The sequence below is a fragment of the Gorilla gorilla genome, chromosome 15, assembly GCF_029281585.2.
Source record: "Gorilla gorilla gorilla isolate KB3781 chromosome 15, NHGRI_mGorGor1-v2.1_pri, whole genome shotgun sequence".
In the NCBI taxonomy this organism is placed as follows: domain Eukaryota; kingdom Metazoa; phylum Chordata; class Mammalia; order Primates; family Hominidae; genus Gorilla; species Gorilla gorilla.
Window position 1 is genome coordinate 85,964,614 of NC_073239.2, and position 15,722 is coordinate 85,980,335.

The window sequence follows — 15,722 nt, forward strand, 5'->3', positions numbered from 1 at the left end:
CAATGGTATCCTGAGCACAAGCTCTACAGCATTACCATAAGCCATTTCATCACATCACTGACACTGAGTACATGATGAGAATAGAACTGGATCTGTCTTACCTACTCTTGCATACCTAGAACCTGGGGTGCAATGTCCAAATTCCACCAGGTGCATAAATACTTGCTGAATGCATAGTGTTTGAAAAGAAAGCAATTTTAGAATAAGTATGTCAAAAGAAGACAGCTGGAAGGTCTCATATTATAAAGAATCAGCTATCATAGAACTAAAGTGCATCAACCAAACCAATCTTTCTGACTTGGAACATAATTAAAGTAACTATCAGATCTAAAGACTAATTGAAGGCTATCAATGCCTGAAAATTCAGACCATGGAAAAACTGTTTCTCTTGCACTTTCATGCAATATGGCTTCTTTTTTTTTTTTTTTTTTTTTTTGAGACGAAGTCTTGCTCTGTTGCCCAGGCTGGAGTGCAGTGGCTCGATCTCGGCTCACTGCAACCTCCACCTCCCAGGTTCAAGCAATTCTCTGCCTCAGCCTCCTGAGTAGCTGGGATTACAGGCATCCACCACCACGCCCAGCTAATTTTTGTATTTTCAGTAGAGACGGGGTTTCACCATCTTAGCCAGGCTGGCCTTGAACTCCTGACCTCATGATCCACCCGCCTCGGCCTCCCAAAGTGCTGGGATTACAGGCGTGAGCCACCGCGCCCAGCCCTGATTTCTCTTCTTGGTAGCAATTTTAACACAAGGTCTTTTTTGCCCTTCTTTCCACCCATGCTGGTACCTAGGAAATCTGAAAAAGAAGAGGAAATCAATAAACCCAGAGACTGATGGTGAAAATAGGTACAGGCAGAATTATAGTGGCCATTTGTTTAAGGTAACCAAGACTGTGTACAATCATAGCAATAAATGGCTTCAGAGAGGTTTTTCATAGTTTCTTTCCTGGTTCCCAGGTTTGATATTATTGAATATAGCTGCTACTGAACAGTTTACGTACAATCATTTTTTGAGATTAGTCCTAGAAATTTGTATAAGCCAGATAGCTTCTCCTTTAATTTGAAATAGCTAAAGTCAAAATGCCAATATCAGAAAGAATCTAGGGTCTCCTTTCCTCTGTCATCTAATCAGACCATGCTGGTCAACAATAGTATCAAATTGGAAGGAGACAGGAAGGGCATATTTTTATCCAAGAACTATATAACCCACATAATCTCCCTTCAGGGTCATCTCTTAAGACTGTGGGTAAGGGCCCAGGTAAGGATCAACTTCACCCCCTGGTTGCTGAACTAAGTCCTGACTGAATCGCTAATAATGGGTACCAATAAATAAAATACCACATACCCAGGAAAAAGGATCTCATTCCTGAGCTGCCATTTGTTTATAAAATTCTGTATAAACCAACAGTCATTTCTCTGGGCTATCTGCTTTGGTTGGCTTAGCCAAATGTGCTGACACTGTTTTTTTTTTTTTTTTGAGATGGAGTCTCACTCTGTTGCCCAGGCTAGAGTGCAGTGGCATGATCTCAGCTCCCTGCAACCTCCTCCTCCTGGGTTCAAGCAATTCTCCTGCCTCAGCCTTCCAACTAGCTGGGATTACAGGCGCACACCACCACGCCCAGCTAATTTTTTTGTATTTTTAGTAGAGATGGGGTTTCACCATGTTGGTTAGGCTGGTCTCCAACTCCTGACCTCATAATCTGCCCGCCTTGGCCTCCCAAAGTGCTGGGATTACAGGCATGAGCCACTGCACCTGGCCAGCTGACACTCCTTTTTAAGTTTAGTTCCTAAGTTGAGGCCAAAGTCCTCATATATTAATCTTTCTTTGATTTAGAAGAGATGGTAGGGGGGTAGGGAAGACTATAACCATATCTATTGCAAGATCTCAGAAAAGAAAATGAGAACAAGGTATCTCACAGAATTTCAGTATCAGTAATCCACTTACTACCTTAGGGGACCCCAGGATCCCAGGGGAAAACACCTTGCTCAAAATTCAGATAAAGATCTTTCTAAATGCCAAGGTCAAATGTCTCCCTAGAGAAGACTAAAGGAAATGTGTATGTCCTAATTTCCCTCCCTTCCCTACTTATGGCCCACTTTCATAACATTCAGCCAGGGGTTTATTGCCTCAGGCCTTTGAAGAGCCAGAATACTATTCCCATTTCTAGCCAATTTCAGTTGCTTTTGTTTAGTGTCAAGTTCATTTGCTTCATGAAGTCCTCCAAGAATGAGTATGTTTTTGACTCAAAAGCTGAAAGCAATGTGGTCAAGATTTCTTGATGTCTTGGTCTAATAGCAATTAATCAATCATGCTGGGACACTGTCCTCAATACCACTTCCTATCTTCCTCTGTTCTACTTTTTCTATAGCACTTCTAACCTTTTAAACATACTACATAATTTACTATGTTTATTGTTCATTGTTTCCCCTGCTAGAACATAAGCTCCACGACAGCAGGGCTTCTGTCTCCACTGTATCCCAAGTCTCTAGAACTGTGCCTAGCACATAGTAAGGTTTTTAATAAATATATGATGAAATGAAAAGATGTGAGTGTATTAGATGGTGGAACACAAGCATGCAGGAAAAAAAAATCTTCACATATGGGCTCCATCACCCAATAAGTGTTTCTTTTTTTCCATCTTCCTGCAGCCAATTTCATATCTTTTTTTTTTTTTTTTTTTTTTTTTGAGACAGGGTCTCACTCTGTTCCCCAGGCTGGAATGCAGTGGCATGATTTTGGCTCACTGCAACCCCCACCTCCCAGGCTCAAGCAATCCTCCTACCTCAGCCTCCCTAGTAGCTGAGACTATAGGGACATGGCGCCACACTTGGCTAATTTTTTGTACTTTTTGTAGAGATGGGGTTTTGCCATGTTGCCCAGGCTGGTCTCAAACTCTTGGGCTCAAACAATCCTCCTGCCTTGGCCCCCTGAAGTGCTGGGATTACAGGTGTGAGCCACCTAATCCAGCCCAGATATTCTCTTTTTTTTAAGATGGAGTCTCACCAGGCTGGAGTGCAGTGGCGTGATCTCGGCTCACTGCAACCTTCACCTCCCCAGTTCAAGCGATTCTCCTGCCTCAGCCTCCCGAGTAGCTGGGACTACTGGCACGCACCACCAAGCCCAGCTAATTTTTGTATTTTTAGTAGAGATGGGGTTTCGCCATGTTAGCCAGCATGGTCTCAATCTCTTGACCTCGTGATCTGCCCACCTTGGCCTCCCAAAGTGCTGGGATTACAGTCGTGAGCCACTGCACCTGGCCCAGATATTCTTTTACAGCATTTTTACTATAATGTAGTTAAGCAGGAGCAGAGAAATAAAGGGGCTGAAATCCTATCTATCCTTCAGGGTCCTTTGAAATGCTAACTGCAGGAAAACTTTACCAATCTTCCCAAATCTCTTCAAGACCTCCTTCATTATCTTTTTTATGGGCCTCAGAAGCCACTTTTACATCGAGTGCATGTGTCTGTGTGTGTGCCCATGCACATCCTTTTTTCATCTCTGTTATATTGGAAGCTCTCTGAAGGCAAGAAATGTTCATTTTTCAGTGGCCCATAGAGCTTTACATGATGTCTTATCTAAGGATACTCAATAAGTGAACAAATTGAAGTTAAAGCCCTCATCATCCTCTCTGGAATAAAGCTTGAAGTTAAAGTTATCTGCTAAAATGAGGTTTGGTAAGTAGATTTAAGACAATCTATTTCATTCTTGACCCCACTGGTAGAATTAAGAGTTTACTCCAAGGGCCAGATGTGGTGGCTCATGCCTGTAATCCCAGCACTTTGGGAGGCCGAGGCAGGAGGATCACCTGAGGTCGGGAGTTCGAGACCAGCCTGACCAACATGGAGAAACCCTGTCTCTACTAAAAATACAAAATTAGCTGGGCATGCTGGCACATGCCCGTAATCCCAGCTACTCAGGAGGCTGAGGCAGGAAAATAGCTTGAACCCAGGAGACAGAAGTTGCGGTGAGCCGAGATCATGCCATTGCACTCCAGCCTGGGCAATAAGAATGAAACTCCATCTCAAAAAAAAAAAAAAAAGTTTACTGCAAGGCATAGACTACTTCTTTTCCTGGTACATCTAAAAAAGGTATCCAAGCCTCTTAGCATTTCAAAAAGGCCCAAGTGAACAGTTGCAGGGTATTCCAGTGTCAAACCATAAAGAGGACCATCAAGGATACTGACAATACGGACAGAGCAGTGACTGCCTCCTGGAGACCACATAACTACTTAAGAAATGAGAAAAGCCAGATGGGGACAGCCAATACTGTCAGTACAGCTCAAAGAGCTCCACAGGCATCAATGCTTAGTTGCACAAAAAAGTCAGTTATGCTGAGTTCTTCTTTCATCATATGTGCCTCACATGTGTTTATAACCAACTACTTGCAACCAATTAAAAACAGCTGTTTTTTCCAGTTACATGGGAGGAAAAAGCAGATACCTAGGCCTAAGTCACTGAGAGTGAATACATGTCTAGAAAAAGAAGACAGAGCACACAAACATATGCAGGCCCATAAAAATGCATTTACAGCTGTTCCCAGCCTACTTCATCAGCCTACTGCCAGTGGGGGTGGTTACAGTGACTCGGCAGTAAAAATACATGTTTTTCCCTTCCATTCAGGGAAAAATTTGTCACATAAGCGAACCCTCCTGAACTACTGATGAGTCAAGGGCAGCCTTCATGCAAGAACAACTCAATCAGCCATTCCAGGTGGGTAGCAAGGAAGGACAATGTCTTGATCTCTAAGGAGTTATTAAAAGGTGAGTTTAAAAAGGGAGAAGGCCTTCTTTTTCTTCTTTTGTAGACACGGAGTCTCATTCTGTTGCTGAAGTGTGCAGCCTCAAACTCCTGGGCTCAAGCAATAGTCCTGCTCAGCCTCCTGAGCAACTGGGATTACAGGCATATGCCACCATGCCCAGTTTTCTTTCTTTTCTCTTTCTTTCTTTCGTTCTTTTCTTCTTTCTTTTTATTATTATTATTAGAGACACAGTCTTGCTGTGTTGCTCAGGCTGGTATCTAACTCATGGGTTCAACTGATCTTCCCGCCTCAGCCTCCCAAAGTGCCAGGATTACAGGTACGAGCCATTGTGCCTAGCAGCAGTTAGTTTTAAAAAAAAAGTTTGTGAAGACAGGTTCCCACTATGTTGCTCAGGATGGTCTCAAACTCCTGAGGCATCAAGCGATCCTCCCACCTCAGCCTCCCAAAGTGCTGGGATTACAGGTATGTGCCACTGTGCCCAGCCGAGAAGGCTTTCTTAGTGAGGAATAACAGTCGTTGAGTAGCTACTAAGTACTCTCACAATAATCCTAAGAAAGTATTATTGTTGTTGTTGGTGGTATTATCCTTATTTCACAGGAGTTTGGTAAGATTAGGAAATTTTTCCAAAGCCCCCAGTTGGAAGATAAATGGATCAGGAATTTAAAGCCATTCCTAACAACTCTATCACATTATGCTTCTTTCCATAAATAAGAAGGTCTTAGAGTAAGAGGTAGCTCAGGAAAAGCAACTCAACCTGTGAAAACCCTAAAGCCCTTTCTAACAAGAATTCAGGGAAAGAGAAGGGAAAGGCAATATAAATATTTTCAAGAGACACCTACCAACCTTCCCCACACATTGCCAAATCCATTACTTTCATACCTAACTTACTTGGGAAAAAATGATTTGGAAATGATGGATCTACATCGATCTTACTATACATAGCAATAACAATGTCTTGTATTTGAATACACATTGTTTTCAGAAAGCTTCCAAGATTATTAAATCAACACACAATATAAGGCAGAGGTGGGAGACATTTTATATAAGAAAATGAGGCTCAGACAAATACTATTATGTAACTTGCTAAGAATCAGACATGTAGTTAGTGGTAGTTAAGTTCAAGTTAGAGGACTTGAATCCAGGTATGATTTTAAGTCTAATGCTCCTTTCAATATGTAACACTGGCTCTATATGTAACTGCTGATCTACTTATTTTATTTTCAGAATTACCACATAAAAACAGATGCCCTTCCTACCTACTTTAGAGGTCTTAGACATATTCCAATGGACTTTTTCTCTGCCACAGCAAAATTCCCAGTTCTAGTTCTATTCCTTCCTCTAATTTTTATTTTTCATTTTTTTTTTGTTTTTATTTTTTGAGACGGAGTCTCCTCTGTCACCCAGGCTGGAGTGCAGCGGTGCGATCTCGGCTCAGTGCAACCTCTCCCTCCCGGGTTCAAGCGATTCTTCTGCCACAGCCTCCCGAGTAGCTGGGATGATGGGTGTGCACCACTACACCTGGCTAATTTTTGAATTTTTAGTAAAGACAGTGTTTCACTATGTTAGCCAGATTGGTCTCAAACTCCTGACTTCAAGTGATCTGCCCCACTCAGCCTCCCAAAGTGCCGGGATTATAGGCATGAGCCACTGCACCCGGCCCCTTCAATTTTTAAAGGGATTTTTAGAATGAGTTGTTTGAAATTACTAAAAAATTGGACCTGATTTTCCCTGGTAGCAAGTTTTATAGTGGATATACGTCCTATATCTTGAAATGATCTCCTCAGCCCACTAGGAAGTCCTATTGGAAAGACTTATATAGTATTGTTTATACAGTAAATAAATTTCATCTCTTTGGAGTTTGTATAGCGAAAAAAATAAAGACTGATTAACAGTCTTCCTGAGCAGCAGTGTGCAGAAGAAAAAGATGGCCTTGACTTTGGCTCACACTCAGGACCACTCTCCATCTCGTTCTCTCAGCACTCGGCACACACATGAAACACACAGCAGGCATCAAATAAATGCTGACTGCTTGTCATCTAGAGTCTAGCTCTGATCATGCCATTAGGTATACAATGGCAAGCCAGCTTTCCTTTACTAGCCTGCCTTAGAATCATATATCCAAAAGGTACACAGAAAATATGAGAGAGAAAGAGGGAGGGAGGGAGGGGGAAGAGAGAGAAAGAGAGAATGAATGAATGAATGAATGAATGTGTACGCACTTATCCTTGGCCCATGATTATTTAAGTCAAAAAGACATTAGGTTGGATTAAGAGTTTCCTGACAAGATTTTCCTCATCTAAGCATTCAAAGTTAGAACTCAAGGGATGCATCCAGCCCACAGATATCTTGTTAGGCTTGCTGAACCTTGCTAAATATTTTTTATAGCTATGCATTAATTGCCAACATTTAAAAATTGAGGTATTACATATAAAAATGAGAGGTACCAAATAGTCCTGAAGCCATGTTGAAGAGTAGGGCTGAAAACAGGAGGAGTTAAAACCATGCACATGGCCAGGAAACCATCCTTTCCCCATATAAGCAGAAGTCTGGGGGTTGCCAATTGACATTGACCCAAAGAGGTTTTAGATTGGCAATACAAGGCACAGCTGGGGGTGTCATTAAACAAAAGTCTTCATATAGATCTGTAAGACCCACAGCCCCATTTCCCTATTTGGCTTTTAAGAGCCATAGTTTAATTACCAGGCAAATACTCTCTAGGTAGGAGAATGAAGATTCCTCTTTTGGGAAACTGACTGATTTCAATAGTAGAAAGTCAACAGAGAATGTCTAATATTGAAAATCCAAAAATATTATGAGCATGTTATAGGCAAAGGTAGAGAAAGGGACTATTGTGCTTTTAGAAAATAAGCTTTATAATATTATTTGATTTAAAAATTATATAGCTGTATTACTTTGATAAAAAGAAGTACTTAATTACAAAAATAGTGGAGGTAATAAAAAAGAACAAGAAGGAAGAACAGAAAGAAAAAGAGAAGATTCATGAATAAGAAAAAATAAAAGAGGCCAGGCACAGTGATGCACACCTGTAGTCCTAGATACTTGGGAGGCTTAGGCAGGAGGATCGCTTTAGCCCAGGAGCTCAAGGCTGTATGCGGTATGCTATGATTGTGCCTGTGAATGCCACTGCACTCTAGCCTGGGCAACATAGCGAGACCCTGACTTTAAAAAAAAAAAAAAAAAAACCAGAGAAAAGAAAAAAAATGTGGGTGGGATCTGTAAGAATAGTGGCAGAAGGGTTGAATCCCCAAATGAGTCAAGACATGCTAAAAATAATCTTAAAAGATACTTTAGTTACATACAGAGCAAGATGATGATCAAAGGGACAGACTTGCTGTGATTAACAATGTAATGCTGAAGAGTGATACAGAGAAAACAAACCCTCAATTACAGTGAATCCAACAACAGGGATAGTTATAAGGTCCTGTCCTTGTGCACAAAGAAGCCCAAGTACCAAGTAAAGGATGGGGATGCAGAACCAACCATAGCCCATGTGGAAAGTATTAATAGATCATGGGTTCTGTGGCCTCTAAAAAAGCTTATGTGACACTGGGTGTACTTTCTGAAACACTGCATAGTGCATTTTAGAATAAAGCAACCAAGGATTCTTATCTGGCCTGGTCAGACTAAATCTGCTAGATGTATTCAGTTAATCCATAAATGGGGTAGAACAAACTCAGGAGAGAAAATCAGTACAGCAGAGGAATTGACATAACTATTTTTTAAGGAACTACTAAATAAACTTAGGGGTACTATCCCTGGAGAACATCTAGAAGGTGGCATGAGAACTTCCTTATAAGAAGGGGAAGGGACACTAGGGATGCATGTGCACAGAGAAAAGTGAGAACACAGTGAGAAGGTGGCCAAGAAAAGAGACATCGAGAGAAACCAAACCTGCCAGCACCTTGATCATGGACTTCTAGCCTGCAGAACTGTGAGAAAATAAATTTCTGTTGTTTAAGCCACCCAGTCTGTGACACTTCGTTACTGCAGCTCTGGCAGACTAGATGGTCGACATCCTAAATCAGTAAAGAAAGCAGCAGGGGGCCAGGCACAGTGGCTTATGCCTATACGCCCAGCACTTTGGGAGGCTAAGGTGGGACGATCACTTAAGCCCAGAGTTTGAGGCTACAGTGAACCAAAGTCATGCCACTCCACTCCAGCCTGGGCAAGAGAGTGAGACCCTGTCTCTTACAAAAAAAAAGAAAAGAAAGCAGCAGGGAGAAGAAAAAAACCTACAATACTATTGCTAATTCTTTCCTATTCTCTCTATTCAAACGTGAAAAACATTCCAGAGAATAGTCCTGGGGAGAAGAAGGATTATCCACATTCTATTTTTAAAGTCATACTAACAAATTAAAAGCTTTTCAAGATCAGGTAAAATATACAATTAAACCCAAAGATTACTTCTCAACGAATCAAGCTAGGAATTACAGGGGTGGGAGACTTGTATCCACAACCACCTCAAGTGCTAGAACATCACTCTTTGTTCAGGTAGACTACTGCTGTTCCATTTGCTTGTGTCAAAGGTAAGCTGTTTCACTCACGCTTTCTAAATTCTAGAAGAGGAAAAGCCCTTTTGTAACTTGTTTAGTAACTAGACCACAGCAAATGTTGAGTTATGCCAAAAGTAGGCCCCAACAGGTTTTGAAAGGCAGATGTTTGGTAAGAATATTGTTAATTCAGCAACAGCCAAGAACTTCCCTAAACTCTGAGCACTACTATAGACATGTTTTGTGTAATATACTTGGCATAGTCTTCTAATTTTCCTAAAGGTCATTTTCCAGCTTAATGTCATGTATCACCTGGAACAGATGGCTATATTGAGCTGTTTGAGTATTAAAAACAGACATTTTTCTACCATTAGGTAACACTCATTGAGCACATGAAGACACTATTATCAAAAATGAAGAAGATTAAGAAACAAACCATCCTAAGAAAAAAAAAAAGGGGGGGGGGGAACTAAGTAAAAAGAATGAAGAGGTATGATCCACACTGTTTGAAAGCTCAGATGGCTTAAATACAAATTTATGGAAAGTTGCAGCCTTTTTTCAGAATACAATTATAGCAAATGTAAAAATATTTCTTCCTAATTTCTTTGACGTCCTGGGTCAACAAAGCCCCAGGGAACATACCTGTCCATCAACAAAGAAAGCCTCCCTTTAGTTAACATGACCAGGGAGGACAAAGGAAAGAAAGAGCCCTACCAACTGTTTGTAGAGTAATAAGCAAGATTATGAAGATGGATAATAAAAACAAAGCACATAAAAGCAAGACAAAAATATTCCAGGTGTGGGCTGGGTGCGGTGGCTCACACCTGTAATGCCAGCACTTTGGGAGGCTGAGGAGGGGAGATCATCTGAGGTCAGGAATTTGAGACCAGCCTGGCCAACATGGTGAAACCCTGTTTCTACTAAAAATACAAAAAATTAGCCGGTGTGGTGGCGTGTGCCTGTAATCCCAGCTACTCAGGAGGCTGAGGCAGTAGAATCGCTTGAACCCGGGAGGCAGAGGTTGCAGTGAGCCAAGATCACACCAGTGCACTCCGGCTTGGGCAACAAGAGTGAAACTTTGTCTCAAAAAAAAAAAAAAAAAAAAAAAAATCCAGGTGTGAAATAGGAGGAGACTGGAAATAAGGGACATAAAGGAGTTCTATGAAGTCTGAAGAAAGGTTTTTAGGAGGAAAAAAAAATCTAAGCATCATTTATGTCAGATAAGACTATGTCTGAGGGATATAGTTTAATCTGGTTTATAATTTTTATTTTTAAACTTCCTTTGGTCACAGCTTATGTTAGAAATGTTGTCCTCTACTGCTAAAGATCTGTCCCCTCAGGGCACAGCATGCCAAAGGTCAACAGAGCCAGCAACAGCAGTACATTCATGTGAAGGATATACTTGCCTGCTTCTGGATCTGCAGGAATTCTCCACATGTACAGGTTGAAGTCATCAGAGCCTGAAAGGATATACTGTTGGAACAAAAAATATATAGATAACATTATATATTATAATATAGAATAAATACAATATATAACAATAAACATATTAATTTTTTTTTGAGATGGAGTCTTGCTCTGTTGTCCAGGCTGGAATACAGTGGTGCAATCTCGGCTCACTGCAACCTCCGACTCCTGGGCTCAAGTGATTCTCCTGCCTCAACCTCCAGAGTAGCTGGGACTACAGGCGCACGCCACCACGCCCAGTTAATTTTTTGTATTTTTCAGTAAAGATGGGGTTTCACCATGTTGGCCAGGCTGGTCTCAAACTCCTGACCTCAGGTGTTCCACTGGCCTTGGCCTCCCAAAGTGCTGGGATTACAGGTGTGAGTCACCACAACCAGCCTAAACATACTGATTTTTAATATATCTATCTGTACAGAGATTTCCTTTAAATAAACAAGATAAATGGGCATATATTTATAAGGCACCACACAGCAAACACCCGCTTAAAAATACCTGCAAATCAAAAGGCATGTTAGCTAAAACTCAGCAACAACAACAAAAAATGACCTAATTCAAAAAATTCAAAAAAGGGGCAAATTAGACAGTTCTCCAAAGAAATATACAAATGGCTAGTAAGTACATGAAAAGATGCTCAACATCACTAATAATTAGAAAAATGCAAATCAAAACCACAATGAAATACTATTTCACACCCATTAGGATGACTATTACCAAAAAAAAAAAAAATTGACAAGTATTGGCAAGGATGTGGAGAAAGTGAGAACCCTTGTGCATTGCTGGTGGGAATGACTAACGAACGGTGCAGCTGCTGTGGAAAACAATATGGCAATTCTTCAACAAGTTAAACACAGAACTACCACATGATGCAGCAATTACAATCCTAGGTATATATCCAAGAATTGAAAGCACGGACTCTAAGAGATATCTGTATACCCATTTTCATAGCAGCATTATTCACAATAGCCAAAAGGTGGAAACAACCCAAGGGTCTACTGACAGATGAATGGATAAACAAAATGTGGTAATACATACAATGGAATATTATTCAGCCTTTAAAAGGAAGGAAATTCTGACACATGCTACAACATGGATAAACCGTGACATTATACTAAATGAAATAAGGCAGAAACAAAAAGACAGATATTGTATGACTCCATTTATATGAGGCACTTAGAGTAATAAAATTCACAGAAACAGCAAGTGGTTGCCAGGAGCTGAGAGGAGGGAGAATGAAGAGTTAGCGTTTGCTGGGGAGTTTCAGTCTGGGATGATGAAGAAGTTCTGAAGGTAGATAGTGGTGATGGCTGCACAGCAATGTGATTGTACTTAATGCCACTGAACTGTGTATTTTTAAATGGTTAAAATGGTAAATCTCATGTTATGTATATTTTACCACAATTAAAAAAAATTTGAATGCAGAATGTAAAAACTAGGAGCTTCCCAGAGATCTTTCACGTTAAGGCCAAGTATCCTGAACTTCCTTACTGCCAGCTGGTATCTTTGAGCAGGAAGCCATCACCAACATAGCCATGAATTAGTGCCTGGGCATAAGCAGTGGTCTTTTATGTGGCAGCTCCAAACTGCTTCATCTCAAAAAGGACACTGTGCCAGATCTACTCTAATGTGAACTCATAAAAGCATTGTCTAACATTGTCTAATAGCAACGAGAGAGTAATTTTGAGAGTTCATTTATTTCCAGTGATTAACGTGTTTTACTTTAAGGTGAGGTCAGCATTACTTCGTCCTGTCTTTTGCCCCCATCTGCTCATTTCCCTGAAAAAGAGAGGCCTACTGTTTTCCTTTTGTGTGTGTGTATGTGACAGCGTCTTGCTGTGTTGCCCATGCTAGAGTGCAGTGGCACGATTATGGCTCACTGCAGTCTCGACCTCCTGGGCTCCAGTGATCCTCCTGCTTCAGCCTCCCCAGGAGATGGAACACAGGCATGCACCACGACATGTAGCTTATTTATTTATTTATTTATTTATTTATTTATTTATTTATTTATTTATGAGACAGGGTCTTGCTCTGTCACCCAGGCTGGAGTGCAGTGGCACAATCATTGCTCACTGCAGCCTCGACCTCCTGGGCTCAAATGATTGTCCTGCCTTAGCCTCCCAAGTAGCTGGGACTACAGGCAGGCACCACCACACCCAGCTAATTTTTTGTAGAGACAGGGGTCTCACTTCCATTGCCCAGGCTGGTCTCAAACTTCTGGGCTCAAGTGATCCTCCTGCCTCAGCCTCCCAATGTGTTGGGATTATAGGAATAGGCTACATGCCTAGCCAGGTCTAGAGTTTTCTAAAGAAAATGTCATACTTGAAAATGACATCAAACATCCCCAAAAAGTGTAAGTCCAACATACACACAACCTCCTGCCTAACATAAATTACTAAATACTGTGCAATCATTTAAAATCAACTTCCTAGCCTTCAAAACACTTGTAGAAACATGAGAAAAAAGGCAAAGACAGATGGGTTTAAAGATGAAGAAAATGGTATCTATAGGGATTAGGTAATCAGGGCACAGTGGAAAAAGCAGTGGGCTCAGTTTCTTTATCTGCAAAATGAGAGAACTGGACTGGTGGTTCTGTAAGGCTCATTTAATTCTAAGATTCTATGATTACACTGTGAAGGAATGTTGGAGGCTGGATTAGACCTGAAAAGTCCCTAAGCTGCCAGCCCAAGTGATTTGATAAGTCACTCCACAAACATGTTCAAGACAAGGAAACTCATAAGGCCAGTCTTGTTAAACTTTAATTTAAAAGTTTCCTAAACTACAACAACAACAAAGAAAAAACAACATGATTTTAAAAATGGGCCAAGGACTTGAACAGACATTTCTCCAAAGAAGTAGAACATGGCCATATACAAATGGCCACTAAGCACATGAAAAGATGTTCAACATCACTGATCATTAGGGAAATGCAAATCAAAACAATGAGATACCACCTCATACCCATCAGAATGGTTACTATGAAAAACAAAACAAAGACCTAGAAAATAGTTCCCCCAAAAATTAAAGATAGAATTATCATATGATCCAGCAATTCCAATTCTGGGTATATATCCAAAAGCACTGAAAACAAGATCAGAGATACTTGCAACCTATGTTCATAACAGCACTGTTTATAATGGCCAAGAGGTGGAATCAATCCCCTATGTGTCCATCAACATCATTCAGCCTTAACAAGGAAGGAAATTCTGACACATGCTACAACATGGATCAACTCTGAGGACATCACATCATGCTAACTGAAATAAGCCAGTCACAAAAAGACAAATACTATATGATCCTACTAGAGTAGTCATGAAAATTCAGACACAAAGTAGAATGGTGGTTGCCAGGGCCTAGTGGCAGGGGAAATGGGGAGTTGATGTTTAGTGGGCAGAGAGTTTCAGTTTGAGATGAAGAAGAAGTTCTAGAGATGGATAGTGGTGATGGTTACACAACAATGTAAATGTACATATATATTTAATGTACACTTTTTTTTTTTTTTTTGAGACAGAGTTTCTGCCGCCCAGGCTGGAGTGCAGTGGTGCAATCTCGGCTCACTGCAACCTCCACCTCCAGGATTCAAGCAATTTTCATGCCTCAGCCTCCCCAGCAGCTGGGACTACAGGCGGGCACCACCATTTCCTGTTACCTGTTACACATTTAAAAGAGGCTATCAACTTCATGTGGAATTCCTGCTACCCTGCCCCCCATACCACTGCAAACTAAACAAACAAAAAATAATATTTAAGAAGAGTGAGCCCAGTGGTCTTATCAGGGGTTTTACTATTTCATCGTGAAGCATCAGTGCTTTCCTATTTGTTCGGCTATTCATCAGGGCAAAGCCATGAGAAGGGAAAACGGGATTCCCAGACAGAATGCTGACTCAGAAGACTGCCTTAGAAGGAAGAAAACTCTCCCAGAGTTAAGGCCTGTTGGGTTTAATATGACAGCTCCTAAAATATGCAGAAAATGCATAGAATGTACAGGCTCCCTCTTAGGGATAAAGGCAACTCCTGATCTCTCTTCCTCTTGGAACTCTTCTTCCACCCACCACAAGAGAACAGCTAGGGATGATTTTTAGGGAGGGCGTCTTGCCTCGCTGCCATCTAGTGAGGGCATTTAAGTGTTCACACACTCTGGAATCACAAAACTGTCCTGCAGAATTCATTATGGCATTTCACAGTTGTCTGCTGGATGCCTTCTAGCATTAAAAGTTGGCTGCCTGGGATACTGCTGACTATAAGGACAGAAATAAAAGTGAGGTCATTCCTTTATTCATTAAACAAATACTTATTGAATGTCTAATATGTGTTAGGCATTGTTCCAGGGAAGGGAAGGCAGAGTTGATCAAAAGAGACCCTGTTCCTGTCCCATGAAGCTTACATTCCATTAATGGGAAGAGGAAAATATTACAGACATATATAATGTGGGTAGAGCAAAAAAAAAGTTAAACAAAAAAATACATATATATATAATGTGTCCAGTGGTGACAAATATTACAGAGGAAAATTAAACAGCAGGTTAGCGCATATAGGGAGTGCTGGGGGTTGGGGTTTTAGTTTCCGTTTTACAGAGGGTGGTCACAGAAGGCCTCTTTGATAAAATGGTATTTTGAATAGAGCCCTGAAGGAAATGAGGCAGCAAGTTATGTGGATATCTGGGAGAAGAGTATTCCAGGAGAGCAGACAGAGTTCTGGCTATTTTAAAATATAAGGTAGCCATTAAGAGCTCTTTTGTCTTTTTTTTTTAAGCTTTGTGGAAATAAAGATTATTTCAAGTGAGCTGAGTACAGAGATACATTTACTATCATAAGAGCAGCTAGAAAGATTCCTGTCTTCTAAAGCTATGCTGAAAGGGTCATCCCCTCCTGGACTCAGGCTGGTTGGGGCCACTGAGTGGGGTGCTGCTGATGGTTAGTGCTTAAGAGGACCACCAGGACACTGCAGGTCTAGGCGGGCCATCTTACAAATATTTGCTGTGGGATACAAGGAAAT

General features: G+C 41.0%; 1 protein-coding gene across 6 annotated transcripts in view; it reads right to left on the reverse strand.

Moving 5' to 3' along the window:
• DCAF5 (DDB1 and CUL4 associated factor 5) overlaps nt 1–15,722 on the reverse strand; it is a 99,478-nt gene that overhangs the window by 10,976 nt on the left and 72,780 nt on the right. For all 6 annotated transcript variants that reach the window (XM_031001770.3, XM_031001769.3, XM_063697925.1 and 3 more), the window contains exon 7: nt 10,674–10,740. In XM_031001770.3, the coding sequence (XP_030857630.1) occupies nt 10,674–10,740 (67 nt within the window). The remainder of the gene's footprint in view (nt 1–10,673; nt 10,741–15,722) is intronic.